The 21,819-nt window shown below is 43.8% G+C and overlaps 1 protein-coding gene across 5 annotated transcripts in view; it reads right to left on the minus strand.

Annotated features, from left to right (window-relative positions):
- Window positions 1-21,819, minus strand: part of INPP5A (inositol polyphosphate-5-phosphatase A) — a 181,664-nt gene that overhangs the window by 9,054 nt on the left and 150,791 nt on the right. For all 5 annotated transcript variants that reach the window (XM_059476954.1, XM_059476949.1, XM_059476950.1 and 2 more), the window contains 2 exons: window positions 21,489-21,563; window positions 9,807-9,880 (listed from right to left, as the gene is read on the minus strand). In XM_059476954.1, coding sequence (XP_059332937.1) covers window positions 9,807-9,880; window positions 21,489-21,563 — 149 coding nt within the window. The remainder of the gene's footprint in view (window positions 1-9,806; window positions 9,881-21,488; window positions 21,564-21,819) is intronic.

The raw sequence follows: 21,819 nt of genomic DNA on the forward strand, positions 1-21,819 counted from the left end.
AAGAATCAATCACATTTCATATAATCCTTCCTTTTACAGCATTAACTGTATGGCTTTTGAAATATGATGTTCCATACCTGGAATGATCTGTTACTGCTATGTGTTAAAGCATTAAATCCTAGAGCCTATATTCTATTAAATGGTATTTATCAATTTGCTTTATGTATCTTAATGTTTTCACAGGGTGAAAACTTCTGCCAATTTTTCAAGGTCCATAGCACTGATCACCCAGTCAAAAAGTTACTGTAGTTTACAAGTATCTTTGACAAATCAGATTTCTAATGGCTGGGACAGAGATGAAAATAAATGCTGCAAAATTGTCCAGACAAAATGGCCTGTAGGTAATAGTTTAATATAATAAAGAGAGGCAAACTCTTATTTTTATAAGAAAGAATCCTTCAAAGGAAGCAAGAAGCATGGAATGTTGTGTCTCACTGCACTCCAATGAATAAAACTCCCTCCCTGCATCCACTCTGCCGTGTGGAAGTCCTAATCTCAGTGAAATACTGACACTAACATAATAAAATATCCTAAGATGCCTCCAAAACTGGGAGAACTATTAGCACTCCTTCATGCTCTAGAGGGGTCACAAACACTTTGGAATAAGCAAAATTCTTTTGTAGATAGGCTCAAATAGTGGCCATAGCTAAATATGACTCAAAATTCCCATGAGGGATCCTTTTTTTTGTGACTTCTGGGGTTGTAGGGCTATTTTAGTTTATTATATGCCATTGATCTAAAATAGATTTTAGCAAATAAAAGTTCTGTTAGAGGTTTCTGGAATATAACTGTCACTGAAGAAGACTTTGTTAAACATGCTGCTGAATGTATACTATTCCAGAACAGAACTTTTCAAATACCATACGCCTCAGAAGTTGTGGCCATCATCCTGCTCCACAGCTAAGCGAACAGCGGCACGAAAATTGTGTGACTGCTTCCAGAGTCATCTGCATGTGAACTCCGAAGCTTTTGCTTGTTTGCTGTGTTTCTAAGAGTCCTGTCCCCAAGGATACTCTGGTGTCTTACATAATGTTACTTCCTTTGGATGTAGCCGATCAGATTTAAACCCAGTCACGAGCAGCAATGGAAGGAGAAGCCCACAGACGCACAGGCGTTTTAGGAAGGATGACGGCTCTGATGCAGCCAAAACAGACAGATGTCGCAGAATCGAAGCCTTAGGGAAAACGCCCAAAGGCTCAGAAGCAGCTGCTGAGGCAGCACTGGTTCCACACGGAGCCCCTGGGTGCCCCACGCTCGGGGATGGTGTGCACGGCGGGCACCACGGGCTGCGGGAACCACGGCGAGAGGCACCGCAACGTGCCAGCTGCCTGCTCCCCACAGCCAGAGCCTGAGAGCAATGATCCATGCCACAGCCACTGCCTGAGAGCACCAACCCATCCCACAGCCACTGCCTGAGAGCAATGATCCATCCCACAGCCACTGCCTGAGTACCAACCCATCCCACACCTGCCAGAGAGCACCAACCCATCCCACACCTGCCAGAGAGCACCGACCCATCCCACACCTGCCTGAGAGCACCAACCCATCCCACACCTGCCTGAGAGCACCAACCCATCCCACACCTGTCTGAGAGCACCAACCCATCCCACACCTGCCTGAGAGCACCGACCCATCCCACACCTGCCTGAGAGCACCGACCCATCCCACACCTGCCTGAGAGCACCAACCCATCCCACACCTGCCTGAGAGCACCAACCCATCCCACACCTGTCTGAGAGCACCAACCCATCCCACAGGCACTGCCTGTCAGCACTGGCCCATCCCAGGTGGCTCTCAGGAAACTGGAAAATACTGCCACTTGCTGCAGTGGCCAACGAGACACACGAGTGTGCCAATCCACGCTTCCACTCGACCGTTCACTTTTTGCTCTTTCTAAGCTGGCTTCATGGTTTCCCTTCTCTTTTCCTTCCTCTCAACCCCACTTCTTGACCGCTTCTTTGCCTTTAGGCATAAATAATCTCATAAAATTACTGTAAATTTAAGGTTGTGTACATGCAAAAAAGCAGAACTATTCTTGTAATACCCATCTTCCAAAAGACGTTAGGAATAAGACTGTCTGTGATCAAGGGCAGTAAGTTAGATTTGTTTTGCTGACATCTCCAGCCTCTTTTTTACACACACTATATCATGTCTATTTAAAAATACAATGAGGAAATGGGGAATTCCCTGTGGAACAAATTTGATGCCCTATTTAAAACAGTGGCAAAGTTCTAGGAATTTAGGACCTTAGCCACTCATGTTAGCAGGGTAATAAATACAAAAAGAGACTGTTATTCTCGGTGTATTCCAGCCAGCAGAATTATACAAAATACACTTTGACTCTGCATGCCCCTGGACATGCAGACAGGTAGTTCTGGAGCATCCACGTGAAAAGCTTGCATAATTTATTTCCACTTGTTTAGGACTTACTCCTTCTGAAGATGCAGCTTGTAGCTGCTTTTCCATCCGATTACACAAACTTCTGTTTCAGTTGCACTCATTTAATCAGGATTACTGTCAGGTGGGTTTTCTGAATAAAACTTCCAGCAACATCATTAATATAATGTTCAATACTGTTGAAATTTAACCAAACACTTTGATGAATTGCTAACTTACTCTGTTAATAAGGAGCAGGCTGTCCAATGAACTACTGTTGTCACAGTCAATAAGGATGAGAACTACTTGGCAATTGTTTGGGGAAAATAAACCATTAAGAGGGTCAGTAATATCAGAGCACTACTACTGTTGACAGGTATTGTCAGAGATGATTAGACACCTTTACAAAAATGCTTACTGCAGGGTGAAAAGTTGTCCGACATCATAAACCATCCTGTCAGCAGTGCCTTAACTCAAAACACAAGCCAACAATGCTGTGTATATAAATGTCTCCTTAACTGGCATTTCCAGCTAGGAAAAATGCTCCTAATGAACTCTTCTCGTGTGCAAGCATGGATAAAATCTGCTAGTGAGATGGGTGAAATGTACTTTCTAACAGGAAACAATTAATTCCCTCTGGAGGGCTCCTACCTGTAGCTGCCACAGGCAGTGTCCTCTGCTCGTGCAGTGCCACCGTGGGATGTGCTGGGACACCCTGTGATGGGGACAAACTGTGATGGGGACACCCTGTGCGGGGACACCCTGTGCTGGGACAAACAGTGCTGGGACACCCTGTGATGGGACACCCTGTGATGGGACACCCTGTGATGGGACAAACAGTGCTGGGACACCCTGTGCTGGGACACCCTGTGCTGGGACACCCTGTGCTGGGGACAAACAGTGCTGGGGACACCCTGTGATGGGGACACCCTGTGCTGGGGACAAACTGTGATGGGATACTCTGTGATGGGACACCCTGTGCTGGGACACCCTGTGCTGGGGACACCCTGTGATGGGACACCCTGTGATGGGACACTCTGTGATGGGGACACTCTGTGCTGGGGACACCCTGTGATGGGACACCCTGTGCTGGGGACACTCTGTGCTGGGGACATCTGGTGCTGCTCTGGGACCCTGCCTTCTACAGACCACGCTGCCAGTGCTGCTCTGGGAAGTGTGGCAGCACTCACCAGGCAACAGTGGGGAAAATTCAGCTATTTGATATTTTTTATTCCAGTAAAAGGTCATTCTGAACAACTGCAGCCTATATCTAGGTTCAAATGCAGATCATTTAGCAAACTTTATCATGTTTCAGGGAGTGGAAATGCCTCCTGTTCAAAAACTCCTTGTGCTTGCTCATCTGTCAATTGTCCCCACATTTTATATCACCAATTTTTTTATAATACAAAGTATTTGAGATGGGATGAAACTATAAAGCATCAATGAAAACTGAGCTCTTTCTGGGAAGAGCTGAGACAATTTTGATTTGGCTCATTATATTTTTGAACTTAGGTATGAGTCCTCACATTTACTAAACCTTTTCTCACTTTTAACTTCAAAAGGGGAAAAATCTCAACCACTCTTCATCAGGAAATTATTTACTATTTTCTTATTTTCTGAGAAAATGTTGGATCAATTTACCTTCAGCTCTGATGTGCTTTCAGATTGTCTAAGATACTTTTATCTGAAGAAAGGATGGTGAACGTGGACTGCCAATACAACCTTTGGGTGTTCTGAAAGTTTTAAGACCAAATATGTAAATAAAAATATTTTGATATTTTTATTTTGCAGTCAGCACTAGTGTGAGCTGGTACGTAAGTGTGATTTCAACAAAATGCCATTCAACCAATCAAAGGGTGACATCTAACTTTTGTCAGCTACCAGAGTGTTAGTTTCTTCCTCAAAATCGAATTAACACTTTTTATTTCCCTGAACCTGAAAGGGAGAGTTGGAGCTGGGTTCCCTAGATCTCTTCCTAACAAATTACCCCATGTAATTTATCTTCATATGCACATCTTAGGCAGCAGATCTAAGCTAAGCAGTAAGACACGCTGGTGTTTGAATTAGATTATCTGCTTCACAGGTACCAGAACACTAACAAGCCTCGGTGATGCTGTGCGAGCCAACTGGCCACGTATGTGTCTCACTCCAGCCAAATCAGGAGGGCAAACAGAGCCCTGCAAACACAGCAGTTACGGAGCACTGTGTTAACCAGCTGCTGCTTGCACAGGCTGCGCTGACACCATGGTGACAGCACCAACAATTGGAGTCAAAGGTGACAATGGGACAGGGGGTCACCCGGGCAAAGCAGCAGCACAGGGCAGGATGGGTAAACAGGACTTGAGCCCTGAGTCTGGGCACAACACAAAACAGGAGGTTAATGGCATGGTATTTTTATCAGAACCTTTTAAATAGATTTATGCTGGGCATATTGCTTTTTGGCTTAACAGTCTTCTTTAGAAAATACTGGTCTGTAATATGCCTCAGAGTGAGCATTCCTGTATCACCAGCATTGCAGGACCTTTTTCAATTTAAAATATAAATAAACCCAGAGCCCATTTTTTTTCCATAAAGCACAATGCACTTTCTGTGAAGAACAGCCACCCAGCAGTATGGTGTCCATACCACCCTGTGGCCAGACCCTGGTGACAGGAGGACACGTGCTGGCACTCGCTCCGTGCCAGGACCTGCCCAGGACCAGAGGCTGGCACACGGCTGATGGCAAGGGGCACACTGTGCTCTGCTCTGGCCCCAGAGCCCTGGGGAGGCCCAGCTGGCAAAAACCGATTATTTGGCAATGCCAGTGCCTCAGCAAGCGAACACCGAGTGAGGAACCCTACTGCTTCAATAACAGTAATGCTGTACCTCACGCAGTGTATGCAATACTGCTACTATTACAAGTGGATAAATGGAATCATGAATAATGTTGGCTTGTTGGGAAGGACCCCGTGCTGACTTGTACAGCCTGATGTTACTACCTATGCCTGTGATTGAGCTCGATGTCTTTTCTGGGAATATGCCTCCCTGGGAACCTGAGGGAAGAAATGGGTCAGGATTCAAGCTCCAAACTCCTGGGCTTTTCAGCACTACATTCACACAGGACAGCCTGGCTGGCAGCAAGGACCATGAGCTCTTTAGAATACTTTATTTATTTTCTGCTGGCAGTGTGGTCTGTAGTCCTTACCTTACACATGGTGTAGAGTAATTCTTTGAAATTTTTTAAATTCATTTGTGGTCCTTTCTTTTCCCCTTTGCCACAATTCCTTAAACCAGACCTTGGGTAATGCTGTCTGGTTCCTCACAAATTAAAGAAACACTCTGTTTCAATTTGAAAATTGAGAATTGGTGAGAGTGGCACTGGTTTAATGTGAGTGGAACCATGGAGGCAAGATCTGTCTGAAAAATCATTGTAATAATTAAATTCATATTGCTTTGGAGGAAATGACAGCTGTCTCTCTGTTTCCAGCTGGGAAATTGTGCTTCAGCCTTAGATGCTGGAAGCACCCAGACAACTGCATCATGTCAGGTGGGAATTTGTTTGTTGGGGGGCTGAGAGATCCATGGATGATTTCAGACACCTCACTAATACCTGGAAGGAGTTTTACAGTGCATGAGTGAGTCTGAAGTATTTCTGTTCAGTAGAAAATACTTAGTTTCCAAAAAAAAAAAAAAGTGTTATAAAAGTAACTGATAATGCAAGCACAAAAATAACCTAGGGCTTTTTCATCTGTGTGCCTAACTCCCCTTTTGTGAGACAACAGGACCAGCAGCACTACTGAGCAGGCATTCTAGGAAATGAGAATCCCATTTTCTTCAGGAGTGCTGTGCTGCCCCATCAGCAGGCAGTCTGTGTGACCTGAGAACATGCAGAGAGGCAGTGAGAACACTGGAAAGGAAGAGCAGCCTGCTGACACCTAAACCATCATCTTGGCCTTCCATTTCATACCCAAGGGTGACACTGGGGCTCTGTGCATTGGCACCCACAGTCTCTGCAGAAGGGAAGGAACAAGGGAGCACTCTGGGCAATGTTTCCTGCAGAGCTGGCTGGCTCAGTGTAAATCAGAGCACAAAAATACACTTGTCGTTGGGCAACCTCCTAGAACAGAGAAGGGTGATGGGACAAAATACAAGGTAGAGAAAAAATATTTTATGGACTAAATAAGATTTTTGCAGAACAATGAGCCAGTGTTAGAGAGAATTCCAAATGAGGAACTCTGCCTAGAGTAAATGAGATTCAGCCTGTCTTCTGCTCAGAGGCGTCAAAAGCCAAGACACTGCCAGTGCAGAGGGTCTGCTTGAGACAAATATCACACAGAGGGTATCTAAGACACAAACATATGTCCAACCAGTAAATTACATGACAGCCTAATTCAACAACAAACAAGAATAGGTCACTTTAAGAGAATGATTAATACATGAGATTGCTGTGCATGCAGCCTTATCTGAGAGCAAACCTTGTATGTGGGTGTGAACTCTTGCTAAAGTCAGCTCCTATCTTTGTTATACAACAGCTACAAGAATAATTATAATAATTAATGGAGAGCAGTGATAAAGGTAACAATTGCCCACCTGTATATTGACACACTGCAATGTTTTTACTTCTTTTTTTCACACCTCCTGCCTTTTGCAGTGATTGTTGACTACCACGAAGCCCTTTGCAGCCTCGCGCTGGGCTGTTTGCTCACAGCCAGACTCTTCAGCCTGTGAGTGACAGAGCTTACAGAGTTTAAAATTCTAACTTGTATTATTCTCCAGTGGCTTGGGCTGCTATATGCTACACTAGATCACAGAGGATAACAAGATGAAAACATGAACATTCACTGTATAAAATAAAAGACTGCAAAATATAGGAGTGGGTGAACAATGTCTGAGGAATATTCTGTTGGAATGATTTTGTACAGGTTGTCTAACACAGCAGAGCTGCCACGTGGTCTCTTGTTGAGCTGTGGCTGCCTCACCTTTGGCAGGTGTCGGCAGGACAGAGCAAGGGTTTGTGAGGGAAGGGTGGGCTCTGACAGGGCCCCAGGAATGCCCGGCCCCGGCTGTCCTCCTGCCCTGCCCTGCAGGCTCCAAGGGCCTGGGCAGAATGTGTGGGAGGCCCTGTGGACGCAGCACCGGCAGACCGGGTCCAGAACAGGCAGGATGAGCCTCTTTCCCCTGCAAGTTCATTCACTGCATCCCTGGCATGCTCCTCGGGGCACAGGCATGCAGGGCGGTGAGCGGGCAGGGGTTATGCACATACATTAAAGAACTGAAAGGAACTCAGAATTGAAGATGAGTTTGGAAAATGCTTTAGGGATGCTGAACAGAGAGGAGATAACTGACAGGCCTGCAGATGCTGTCAGTGCTATAAAATCACAACAAAATGAAGGAATGGTTTGGGTTGGAGGAACCCTTGAGCTCAGTCAAGGCTTTGTCCTAGATGGTTCTAAGGGATGACTGCCTGAGAACCCCTCCCTCTGCACTGCATCATGATGGTCACCCACATCAGGAAGAAGAATTCACAGCAGATCAAGCAGACATTTGGTCTTAAATTACAGTATTGCACTGGGGAAGAACAACAGATTAGTTTTGAGTTCCTTAAGTATGCCTGCAGAAATGCTAGGTTTAGATGTGGCTGTAGGAGAGCTCAGAAGTGGCTCTCTAATCCTTCCTACATTCAAAGTTAACTAAAAAGTCCTGAAGATAATGTGCAGTAACACAGAGTCTGTCAAGACTCTGAGGAAACACCTTTGTATGTGCAGAAACCCTTATTTGCTGTGCTGCCTTAATACCATTCCATTTACAGATTCAAATTCAATTTGTAACTATAAATCTCATAGAAGTATTATATAAGTAATTATTTATACACACCAAAAATTATGTATGATTAAAAATATTTCTGATAAAGATACATTACTGGGCCTGTGGCCATGCAAGGACCACAGGATGGGCAATAGAATGCCCATGCCTTATGACACAGAAAGCAAGGAGGGATGGGTGAAAAAACATCCTAATAAAAAGCCAGTTTGCTCTTTATATATACATGCCATCTCTCAGTATATAATTTTTTTAACAGTTTATTATTATTATTATTATTACTATTACCTAGTTGTTGAGAAGGAAACAGAGTGAGCAGAACTAAAACACACAGAGACTATTTACACCTAATTTCTGATCTCTGCTTGAGGGGAACATGACACTGAAAAGCTCTTACGGAGTCTGAAGAAGCTGAAAACTATTCATGGAACAATGTGTTTTTGGTAAGCCTTGCTCTGGCCGAAAGCACTAGTGCTGGAGAAATGAAAAAGAAGAGTACGTATGGTATAAAAATTGTCTCACTGCCCCTCACCTTCACCTACCCTGCCCAGACACATGACGAGTGAGACACGCTCAGGGACGTACACACCCTGCTGGTCTGCTGTCATACTCAATCAATAAGGACAATTTAGAGTGGTGGTAACTCCGTGCATACTTCCAGTGTCCCAGGGGATCAATACAAATCAGTATCGCAGCTGGCTGGTAAGAAGCAATGAGATTATGATCACAAAAGGCAAGCTTCCCAAATTTTTTTAGTGTATGCCAAAACATCATACTTTTCTATCTGTCCACGAAGCATAAAATAGTAGTATTTAAACATATTAAATCTATTAACAAGAAAGTATATAAAAAGCATAGTTTTATCTGCCTCTTTTCTACTATTTTTTGAACTTTTTCTTTGTGAATGCAGTATTTCTTTCCCTTGAAAGCAACTGTGAGCTTTGACTTGCTCACTCTTGGAAAGGGACCATACATGTATAGAATGGCACCAAATCTTCCACAGATTTCTCCCAAACAGAACTGCCATTTGCAAAATGCTTGGTTTTGTACGATAGCAATAGCTGTCCATTCATGGCTAAAACACCTCAGGGACACTCTGACTAAAATCATGCATGTGTATTAAACCAGCCAATTTATTCTAACAGTCTTAAGTAGTTATGTGATGTTTAGTGAAACAGAAAAAGCAGAATCTAAGTTCCTGCCCTCACTCCTGATACCCCTCTTGGATTTCCCTGAGTGGGGGCAGTAGGCTCTACACCCCCAGCTGACTGCAGTCATCCAACAGCTTGAGGCAAAGACTGTCTTTATGGTGCAAAAACGTGATTTAACAGGTGGTCTGGGCCCAGTGCTTAGAAGTCCTTCCACATCTCTGAGCACACATTCCTGCCAGGTCTGTTTTAAGAGCAGCTATAAAAGACAGAATCAGCGGAACCCACATGATGAGCTATGGAGCACTACTGGCATGTGGTTTATTAGTGATGGAGGGGATGTGGGGAGAATAAACAATCATAAAAGGAACAGACATCATTATAATTTCTGCAATAAATATGGGAACATTCACATTTTACCAACAGTGCAAGTAATAATTATGTTGTAGCTAGTTAAATAAATGGATTATATATGAATCTTACCTGGGAGGAAATGAGATGTCCAGTTCATACAATCTGTCTTTAAAGACTGACAGCTCTCTGTCAAATTCTAAAAGCTATAAAAGATAGAAATAAATGCTTTCACTCTTTAATGTTGAACTGAAGCAATTTAAAAATACTATGTTATATAAAAGGAAATAAAAGAAAACTATGATCACACACAGCTTGAGGTATATCCTTCGTAGAATAGTTTTTATAACACAGTGCAAAACTGTCTGGACTATTTTGATACATAAACAGTGCCTTGAGAAAAGTGTTGAAAACATTCATTTTCCGCAGTGAAAGTTGTAACACTAGCTCTTCACAGCACTGCCCTATAAGGGCACTTACACCACAGGAAGGCTACATTTCTTGAAATTTCCTTAGTAGTCTCTTCAGAGATAAACTAGACTAGCATTAAAAAAGAACAGCAAACTGATATGCTAAACCAGCCCATGAGAATGTCAGTGAAATGCATCATATCAGTCTGTATTGTCTTTAGTGCAGATAACAGGTGCAACAATCACAGTGTGCACATCACTCTTCCCAAGCAAAGCCGAGTTCCTGTACGCCTGCTCTGGATGGTGCACGGCAGAGAGCAGACAGAGGGATATGAGACAGCAGGTAAAGGGTGCTCCCAGGCAGAGCACACAAGCAGGTGCTTAACAGATTTAATGTCTTGTATAAATATTAGTCCCAGCCACGAGCTCTACAGAAAGAATAAATATCCAGAGTCTCTGTTCATAAACACAAACCCAACTCAGTGATAACCGTCCCCATGAATCCCGTGGCTGTTCTGACGGACACAAAGGATCTCACTCCAGCCCCACGTCCCGGGGAGCTGCAGGCTGAAGGAAAAGCTCCTCATGCCCACGGTGCTGGCCCTGGCTCTGAGCGCCGCTCGCTGTCCCGCGCCACGGCGGCGTTTGCCCGCCCATCATTAATCATGTCCCATCTCACAGCTGTGCTGATACCATTGTATGAATGGCAGAGGTTCCCAAAGAAATTAGATCGTGTCCCCCTTTCCCCTCTGTCACCTCATAAATCATTCCTGAAATGTGCAATTAGCAGCTACTTGTACACATTAATTATCTGTGTGAAAAGCAGCTACCTGAACCACCTGCACTGCTGATTAGCTCCCTCTCCACGGCTCACCCAGCTCTCTCCAGGCTCTCCTGCCATATGCAGGTATCTTTACATGAAGATGCCAGGTGATGGGCAGCTTTCCCTGCTTTATTTCATTTGACACCAAACTCTGTGAGACAGTATGCTGGAAAGATTCTGCAATACCAATAACTGTGACAATCTGTGCTTGTTTTAACATCTGATTGAAAGCCTGAGAATTCAATATGCTTAGATAAATATTTTGAAATATCTATGTGGGAACTTACAGTATGTATCTAATAATAAAAGTGTTGGGCTGGTCCAGCACTCACTGGTCTAACTGAAGCAGTCTCAATGCACTTGAAGAATAAATGGATGTTTCCATCATCATGAATGTTTCCAGGCTCTGATTCTGTATTTCAGTAAGCAGAACAGATTGGCAGCCACAATACATAGACGATAGCTATGGAAACAAATGTCACCATCCCTTTCCTGCTCCGTGTGTCCCCATTTTAGAGCTATCAGCCATCCTGTGTGAATCTGGGATAGGAAAACAAGCTGCCATCCCCAGTTAAAACTATTAATTGAAATGTAAGTCTATACATTTTTCCTACTGGTCCAAGTAAACTGCTCAGAGTAGGGAAGGGGAGGTGTCAGGACAAAGGCTGTTTCTGAAGTGTTAAACTGTGAGGACTGAATGAAAGAACAATGCTCCACAGAACACAATGGTATAAATTACTCATGGGCATCCCAAGGGTTGGCAAAGTTCAATAGATGCATTGTCCTCTCATACCAATTCACATTTTCAAAATTTTATGCATTCAGATTGTTCTAGCTATGATGATATTTGCAAACTCAGTGAGGCCTGGGGTTTAAAGGACTAAGCATTTGGAGGTGCATTATCATCCACAGAAGTTTCTGCTGTGTTTGTTTGCTGCAGTTGTGTACGCAGTGTCTGTGCCACGCAGATGAGCTGCTGACACTGGTGGCAGATAACAGGAACAAGACAGCATTGTGTTCTGTGCTGCCAGTTTCCCAAGTGTCCCCAGGTAAAGCGACAGCTTCAACCTGAAGCCAAAGCCCAGCTAGGTGCCTAGAAGGATTTAGGGAATGCTCATGGTGAAGAATTCATCATGACATGTAAAACAACCAAATATTTTTACTGGATTATTTGCAAAAGCCTTTACTTCCTGCCATATATTAAATAATAATGCACTTTTATAAATTATTTTTTCCTAGTTATTAAGTGACTGTTACAGCATGTGTAACCTTCTGTCCAAACACGCCCAGGAGTGTGCAGACAGACACCTGCTGGCTCCTGCAAGGGCAAGTACAGGTTATCTGTGTGCTCAGGGCTGAGCACTGGGAACCCCTTGCAACTCTCTGCGTTTACCTGGCAGCACTGCAGGCAGCCAGGAGAGCAACAGAAGAGATGATGAAAACCTGAACGGTGCACTTTGAGAAAACTGCAGTTATTCTTTTCAGCAGAAGACCGTGTTTTAAGTATTATTTCTTGGTGTGAAAAGCATTTGCAGCATTCTCATTTAAGCCTGTAATCTCAAAATGCAAGATTTTTGTTGCAAAGGCAAGGTGTTCACTAAGCCTTGTCACAATGAATTACAAATGCCATTTGCCCTAAAAGCAACTTTAGTTAAAAGAAGGCACAGGGCCTGACATGGGCATCAGTCAATTCTATCTGCTTTACAGGTGCGTGGGTGCCTGGAGCAACCTGGCGTGACAGAAAATTAATGAAAATTAACATGGGCAAGATGATACTGAGGAGCAGTCAGAATTTCACAGGGTATTGCCTTTACTTTTAAAGCATCTAACATTGTCTCTAAAAAACCCCACCTGGAACATACTCCTTTCATGGCAATTTCACCACAAGCTGCTCACTCATTTCCATACTGTACACCAATCACCACTGTGAATAATGTCATTGCTGGAACAGGAAACATGAGTATGTCTGTCACTCTAAATGCCTTAAAAATAAATGCCAGAAAGCAATATATTGTTCTATTTAATTTATTCATAATAAGATCATCTTTAGGAACCAATCTTTAAGGTGTTACATGACATGCTGTGGTAATTTGAGCAATTACACAGAGATTTTAAAATGCTGTGACTGGCAGACCATTCCAGAATTATATATCTGCTCCAACACCAAGTTGATGATATTACATCAAGATATTTGCTCTACAATGTCCAGTGACCAGCCCAACGGGAATGTCTGATGAGCACCTGAATGAAAACACCATCCATCCATCCATCCATCCATCCATCCATCCATCCATCCATCCATCCATCCATCCATCCATCCAGTGTATCAACAGTTAGCCACTACAGCTACTCCCTGCAAGCCACTGTGACCCTCCCTGCTGGGAATGCAGCCACACAGTATGTGTAGGAATGACTGCATTTGCAGTAAAGGATATTTCCTATTTATTTTGAGGAGAATTAAAAGCTTTCAGGACTGATAGCTGTGTCAGATGCAGTGCCCATCACCTCCTAGAGGGATTATCAGAACTGCAGGCTTTCCAGGGTGCTGTGTATTCTGCAAAACCTGCTGAAGGGAGTCTCACTTTTTGGTCCTTTTTTCTTGGCAGTGCTGAAACATGCATTTATGTGCTGGGGTGGAAGAGAAAGCAAAGCACAAAATTCTAAATTCCTACATTATGCAGCTTCACAGTAATCAAAGGGTTATAAGAGAGTCTAGGCAGTTGCAGCAACCAAGGTTCTGCTTACTTCAATTTAAAGCACTGGTAAAAGGTCAGCATCTATTGGGTACACTGCAATGGGCCACCTTGGCTAAAATCATACACGTATGAACCCCTTCAAACAGGGCAACTTAATTCAGTCATTGGAGTAGAACAACGGCAATTACTCATCAAGACCTACAGACCAAAGTCAGAGCACTGGTAGATCAGGAGGTGATATTAGCAGCATTTATCAAATCCATCCGCAGGGCCCACAAGAGAATTCACAGCTGTGAAAGGGAAATGAAGTTTCAGACCAAAAAGAGGAGATGAGCATACAGAAGTGACCTCAGAGAATTAAAACATGTGGACCCTGGTCACTGTAACCTCCTTTGCCAGTCTTGTGGAGCACACATTTTTTTCCGAGAGACTTTGGAAAGACAGTAATTTTATCCATCTTTCCAGTCCAAGTAAATTATTTAGAAACTGATTCAGCAGTCTACTGACTTCAGGTAAAAGCCTGTGGAAACGCTGATCCTTCCCACTTACCCATGAAAATGCTGTACATAACTCTGCCTGATATAAAGCTACTTCTTTCTCTAACAAAGACTATCTAAAATTATCTATATTACTACATATTTTGAATCTGAATCTTCTTTCTCTCATTGTCAGTCTTTAAAATCATGTTTCACAGAAAAAAACCCCAAATCACTGAATATAAATTTACCATTTATGCTGGTTTTGTATAATATTGTATTTCTGCAGATATCCACGTATCCTGAATGGCAGTGCTGTCAAATCACAAACACCCACACAGATGTGGGTCCATGGCACACAGAGGAATGTGGATCTGTGGCCACAGAGAAACGGCACCAAGAATTGTTCTCAGCATTGGGGGGAGGCACAGCACGGTGCTGGTGGCACCGAGGGCTGGCACGACTGGTGTGGACAAGCTGCCAAACACCCTGCTAACAGCTTCCAGGGCTCAGCCACCCCCTGTTCTGCAACCTGCAGCAGAGAATCCAGGTCCCACCCTGTGAGACTTCTGTTACTTGAAAAAAAACACATCAGAAATCAGAACCTGCTGTGCTACTTAGGAATTAGCTCTCAATGAGAAGACTGGAGCATATGTAAAGATAAACTAGCCAAGAAGCCAAAAGCACTGACACAGATGAAGCCTGGGCTTCCACACCTTTCCATGCTCTGATGGGAAAACTGCATTTTGCTGCTCACTCTCCTGGGATTCCAGTGCTTATGCCAAATTAAAAGAAAGTTGACTCTGGAAAATGTATTCATGCAAATTGACTTTTCACAACTTTTCTGGGACAGACACTAAATATTATTGCAATAATTCATACACTGTGCATAACAGCTTGTGACAAAGCTCCTTCAAAACGTCAGGAATGACTGAGTGGATGCGGTCTTTAAAACTGAAAGACTTTAATTAGTAATATCCTACTTGCAAATATGACACACTCCATGGATTATTTCATTAAACTTAATATATCTGTTACTGTGAAACATTAGTTTGTCCCACTTGGGAGTCCAAACCCCCATGCACCATCCTGTTACACAGTTACTTGTGAGCTGCAATTTGGCAAAAGCATGAAATATGGAGAATACAGTTTTAGTATTACTTGTAGAGTGGTTAAAAATGGAATTTTCTTGAGGAACAACTATGAAATTTTTCTTACTCGGGCCCCAGAGAGGGACCAGAGCCCACCTCTCCATCCTTGCAGCTGGGTACCCCACTCCCATCTCCAGCTGTGCCTTTTGAATGAGTGTCCTCAATAACTTCTCAAGTTAAACTTGCTTTTCTGTGTGCAATCTTTTGTGCATGCAGACATTCATCTGGGAGGTTATCAGGGGTACCTGGAGCGCACAAGAGGATTGAGCTACTGTACAGAGATGGTGAGAAAACAACTAAACACCTTTCTATTCTTATTTGGCTTGCCACAGACTTCGGGCAAGATGTGGCAGTTTTGGTATGGTGCTTGTGTGCACAAATATTAACTGTAAGGGATGATGGTGAGATCCACAAACTTGGGGACTGGAATGCGGGTGCAAACGTTGCTTCCCTGGATATTCTCTTCCATGTCACACAGGTTAAAAAGGGCCAAAACACATTAGCAGATCATACTACAGGCTGGATCACAGAGTGCAAATACAGATGCTGTACGTACTCTTAGGGCCAGACTTAAACAAGAGCCAATGCCTAAAAAAATAAATATATCACAGTACACTTGAATTATCCAGCAGCTGTATAGAACAGGGTGGGAGAAAAGGTCATGAAATAATATTTGTAACTTTGTGCTATGCACAAATTTTACACCAGAATAATTAATCTATTTGAAGCTTGCAGTAAACAGCTAACCCAACACATCTGGATTGACTTGTTTGTGCAATCTGGATTTGCATTTATGTTTTGCTAGTGAGAACAATTTATTTGTAGTATTTCCTATCTCTGTCATTTCTCATTTTGCAGTTTATCCAGTGGCATATCAATTACTCACTCATTTAAGCAAATGCAATTCTAAACACAAGAATGCTGCTTCTGAATAAAGATGCAGAGCATGAAGCCATTTTCCTATTAATACTTTATGAAAATCAGGCATCTCAGAAGACTATGTTAAATAAAAGAAGCAGTTCCAGGATAGACAGGATTTCCTTATGACCAGTCTGAGGAAGCAATGGTCCTAAGCAATCAATTTCCTTTCTCTATCCTAATTTGCCCTTATACATCATATTCAAGATTTTATCTGGACAGGGGCTGGTTGGCTCAGTGGATAAACCTCTGCCTTTTCACCTCTGGGATCATGGTTCAAGTCATACCCTGATGAAATGCACTTGATCGTCCTAATCTAGTTCCTAGTGGACAGTATTCCCATTATCTTTAAAAGGGTCAGAGCCAAGGCCATTGGGAAGAGTGCATTGTGCTATATCTTGTCTGTTGATTAATACATTTTCAGTGACGCCAGATCCTTAATCTTCATAAGCATACATATTCTCACAAAAATCTTAATAGAGGTCCCTTGTGGACTATATATTTCTGCTCAATTTGTGTATCATTTCGGGATTTCCTGGGAATACACGCAAACCCCCCCCAAATATATTGCTTAAAATGTAAAAGTATGTTTGCCTGTACTGTTTGCAATAACATCTCTGAGTTAACTAGCATGATAACACCTCACCTTAAATCACTACTTCTCAGAGGGAAAACAAGACCTTTAACTCAATCTGCACTTAGAGCACATTATAATTTTCTCTCGAGGCTGAACAGACACAGAATAAAGGGAATTTATTCTGTGAAGGGAAACTGAGTCAGAACATAATCTCCATAAGAGTTCACTGTTTGTCCTCTGCACCAGAAGAGCTGCTGCACAATTAAAATAAGAAATAGAATCACTTCCATTCCAAGAAAATCCAGGCTTGGAATCACTGGGTCTTTCAGCATAACACTCTTGGCTCTGGTTGGAATGAAGGCTGGTACCCCACCAGGGCCCCCTGAACCCTCTGGCAATGCTGGAGCTGCACGCAGCACCCCTGGGCCAATCCTTCTGCCCCCGAGCAGCCCAAACCCCAGAGGGACACAGGGACAGGTGCCTGTGGGGCTGGGGCAGCAGGGGCAGCAGGGGCAGCAGGGACAGCAGGGACAGCAGGGGCAGCAGGACCCAGGGACAGCAGGGACAGCAGGGGCAGCAGGGACAGCAGGGGCAGCAGGGACAGCAGGGACAGCAGGGACAGCAGGACCCAGGGACAGCAGGGACAGCAGGGGCAGCAGGGACAGCAGGACCCAGGGACAGCAGGGGCAGCAGGGGCAGCAGGGACAGCAGGGGCAGCAGGGACAGCAGGGACAGCAGGGGCAGCAGGGACAGCAGGGACAGTAGGACCCAGGGGCAGCAGGACCCAGGGGCAGCAGGGGCAGCAGGGGCAGCAGGGACAGCAGGACCCAGGGACAGCAGGGGCAGCAGGGACAGCAGGACCCAGGGACAGCAGGGACAGCAGGGACAGCAGGGGCAGCAGGGACAGCAGGGGCAGCAGGGGCAGCAGGGACAGCAGGGGCAGCAGGGGCAGCAGGGGCAGCAGGACCCAAGGGCAGCAGGACCCAGGGACAGCAGGGGCAGCAGGGACAGCAGGGACAGCAGCTGCGGGACCACCAGGGCAAGCACAGCTTCACTACCAGCCACCCTTCCACAAAGATCAATAGAAAAAAGAGATCATGATTTTAGCAGGAATATCAGCAGGTTCCACTCTTAAGACAATTAATTCACTGATCACTTTTACTACACAGTTGTGGCCCAAATCCTAAGGACAGTGCAATAGCTTCTGCCTGGACTGATTCTTTAATATAGATCATAGGAAAGACAGGAACGTAGGTACTATTCCTCACTTTTAACTGCAGTTAAAGATTATAAAATGATTCCTGATGATTAAATCGTTCCTCTGTAGTCATTACAGGTTTTTACATTCTGACTACATATTTATTTAATGGACTACTGAAGAAATACAATTTAGTTTGTGGTTCTTTGATATAAGTCAATAACCTGATTATATTTTTTCATTACATAATTACACTTGGCTTTCTTTTCTTTTGATTGTTTTGAAATTACCAGAGAACTCCTTTTGAAAAAACCACACTTATAGCCTGATCTATCACAAACAATTAAAGCATCTCCAAATATCTGGTAAAAGTGTAGGCTTATTCAAGAAGCCCCTGCCCCTCTTCGGGAAGCACCAGCGTGGCTGATTTTTACCCCGTAAGGGCTGCAAATGCAAAGCTACAGCTGTGTTTTGTGTGAGTGACGTGCTGGTGAGCCAGAGCCCCCTGAGAGCCCGCAGGAATCCGCGCAGGGCTCCAGGGCACCCTCTGCCCCTGCCGGGCCCCGGAGCAGGGACGGGGCGCGGTGGCGGCTGCTGGCCGGGGCCGCTGCCTCTGGGAAGGTGTGGGAACCCTCATTTGTCACCACTCCAGAACGAGAAGCCCCATTTGTGCTTTGCCACCACTCATGGACAAGCCCAGGATGACACCGTGGAACCCATCAGCACAGCCTGGCTGCGTCCTGCCCTCCAGGGCAGAAATGCTGAGCTTTTGCTCACTGAAAAACAACCTGACTGTGACCTGTCTGGTGCCAAAGGGGAACCGTGCACGCTGCAGCCCCTCCTGCCCACGTCTCTCAGTGCCCACCCTGCCCACACGCCCGCAGCACAGCTCGTGTGCTACGGACTCGCACCCTGCTCTGCTGGACGCACCACAACCCCAACGCACAATTCAGAATATAATCAAATAATAAACCAGTTCTGCATTGCTGCAACACCTGCTTTCAAACAGGCTTTATCTTTTTTCCTATCACCACGCAACTGGGTAAATCTGGGTGTTTCTTTCTGAAACACAATGATACAGAACGGTCATTGTACTCTGGGTAATCAATATTGGTAATTGCTAAGCCAATTTTGGAATAAGCTACAGCTAAGTCTGAATAAACTACAGATTAGTTTGGGAAAATTACACCCGACAGATTACAGTATGCATTTCAAACTGAATTTCTGTTAAATAGGTGATTTGTATCTATATCAGATTTTTCATTAAAAATAATCATTTTTATAAATATATATTATGATTTTTTTTGTTGATTACAACGTAAAAAGGAAAGAATAACTGTGTATGGACAATGAAAAAGTAGCCTGTTGATAATAAATATTTGTCAGGCCTTGTCACATCCGTAAACATTCCTATGTAACTGAAGAGACACAGCACTGATAAAAAAATACCCTCTGAAAAATCAATGGATTTTGAGCTAAAGCAGTTGCTAAACACACAGAAAACATCTTTATCCAACAGCCCCAGTGCTGTGAAAATTCCCAAGCCTTGCATTGGTACAGCTAAGGAAAATTTAATCTTCCCAAATACTCATCAGGGCACTCCATCCTGCAGACCTGACAGCCCCACTTATAATTAATTATACAATTTCGATGGGAATATCGACTGCACAAAGCTATAAATCATAGAAAAAGTCAATAGGCATGGACACATTCAATCATGTCCCGACCAATGATTACTACTCTTAAAATACAATAATTATTTTCAGGAGCCAGCTTGAATTAAATTTCTGTCAGGCCGGTACAAGACCGGCGGTTGATGAAGGATGCGATGGATTTTTTGGGTTGAATTCGGCACAGAGACATTTATCGTTTTAGATAGGTAGTTTGTTTTTAGTGATCATGGCGCTGCGTGTTTAACTAGACCATGAAGATTAGATTATCTCCAATGGCTCATTATATCGTTTATCTCTTTCCTCCATGTTTGATCTGGAAGATTTCCCACTTCTTGACGCATGGAAGAAATGACTAGTGATTTTGAAATGGAATGTGTTTAAGTGGGATTCTGCCTGTACCTTCACACCCCACAGCCCTGTATGCAAATCAAGCAGCAGCCATCCAAAATACCACTAGGACAAGCCAAACAAGCACCAAGAACAGCTTTACACAGCTTCAGGAATGCACCGGGGGAAAACACAAATGACAAATACCTGAGTTGTTTAAAAAAAACTGGAAAAGTTATAATAATTATATACACAGAGGAAAAATTTGAGACAGGAATGTGATTAATATGGGAAAAGGAATTGGGAAGAGACTTACTGCTTTGAATTAAATGTCCCCAAAACTGCAAAACATCAGTGAAAGAAACATTAGGCATTTCCTGAGGATGCATTCACCTTGTAAATGAAACCAAAGCACCCAAGCTGCTCTGACAGTAACTGCATTTGAAGGTACCACAGAGGTACCTCTGGAGTGAGCACACAGGCCACACGAGCCACGCTGTGGGACAGCAGCAAAGACCAGAAGGGGAATCAGATCTTCTTCACCCCTCATGGGTCTTACTCATCAAACTCTTCTGACCTCAACAAATGAGTGAAATCTCAGATTCTCACATGGAATCAATCTCTCAGGTGAAGCCAACTTAAAATCAGAGAGGCTTCAGCTGCCCTCCATATCCTAGAGCCCTGCAGACAGCCCTCCAACAGCCTAGCTCTCTGTGAGCAGTGAGAGAATGAGCTGCAGGCAGGGGAAAAGAGGAGAGAGGTGGAGAACCAGGGATCCTCTGCTCAACCCATCCCTGGGCACCAAGCAGCCATGTGCCCTGTGAGTGGGCACAGAGTGCAGCTAAACTGGGAGGTGGGGATGAGGGCCCTCTCTGTCTTCCCTTGGACACATAACCCCTAGGAACCCTGCATGAAATGGAGAAAGCTGCAAGCAGTGATACACAGCTTTTCCAAAATGAAGTGGTTACCATTTGAAATAAAATCACATTAAAGAAACTGTGATGCCCCTCTCCACATAAAAATCAGATTCCTTATTACAAATCAGAGTGTTAGTGTCCCCTGTCTGCTTAATCCTCTTGGGAAGTCCTGCATGCTTGTCCAAATGGTGACAGTCTGCTTCAGAGCTTGAGATTGCTATTCTACTTACTCTTGTGTTTCTAGTATATTTTTGTAGACTTAGAAGAGCCAGGTATTTTCAGATGGGCTTTGCATTTAAGGGCTTTTCCTAAGTTACTGTGTGATGCACAATGAGGAGCTAGGAAGAAAAACAGGATGCTTGAAGAAATGCAGACTAGAGGACAGACAAGAAAAGTGAATTGTTGTGTACATTTAATTTACAATATATTTGTATAAAAAAGAAGGTAAACATGCCAAAGTTAGGAATCTGTACACAAAAGAACTGGCTAAGTGGTGAGGAAATCTAGAGCAGTTATTGTGTTGGCTGAATTATCTCTTCCCATTCTGCAGACAGGAGGGGTGATAAGGATAAAGGGCTGGTTAGAGAAATGCAATTTGTATGTGAGTTCCCAACTTACTCCTTTGAATGGGTTTAGCAACGAACTTACCGCAGTGCCATTGTTGTCTCTAAATACGTCTTGATTAAAATAGTCAAAGAGCTTCTTTTCTAATTGCAGCATAACCTAAATAAAAAATAGGGAGAAAGGTCAGCAAAGCTCTTGGACTCAGTAACTCAACACCAGCTGCTGGCAGTGACCCTTTCAGAGACATGCGGCCCTTTAAAACCACACATTTCCACATGTCCAAAGCCCCTTGTCAGCTTGCCCATTTGCCTGGCTGGCAATCACTTAAACAGATCCAATTAACTGAGCATTAGGTGTGACAATCTATATCCTCCCCTCCCTTTACATTATCAGTTTGGAACAACTATATTCATGC

Source organism: Ammospiza nelsoni, chromosome 8 (genome assembly GCF_027579445.1).
Source record: "Ammospiza nelsoni isolate bAmmNel1 chromosome 8, bAmmNel1.pri, whole genome shotgun sequence".
NCBI classification, from domain to species: Eukaryota; Metazoa; Chordata; class Aves; order Passeriformes; family Passerellidae; genus Ammospiza; species Ammospiza nelsoni.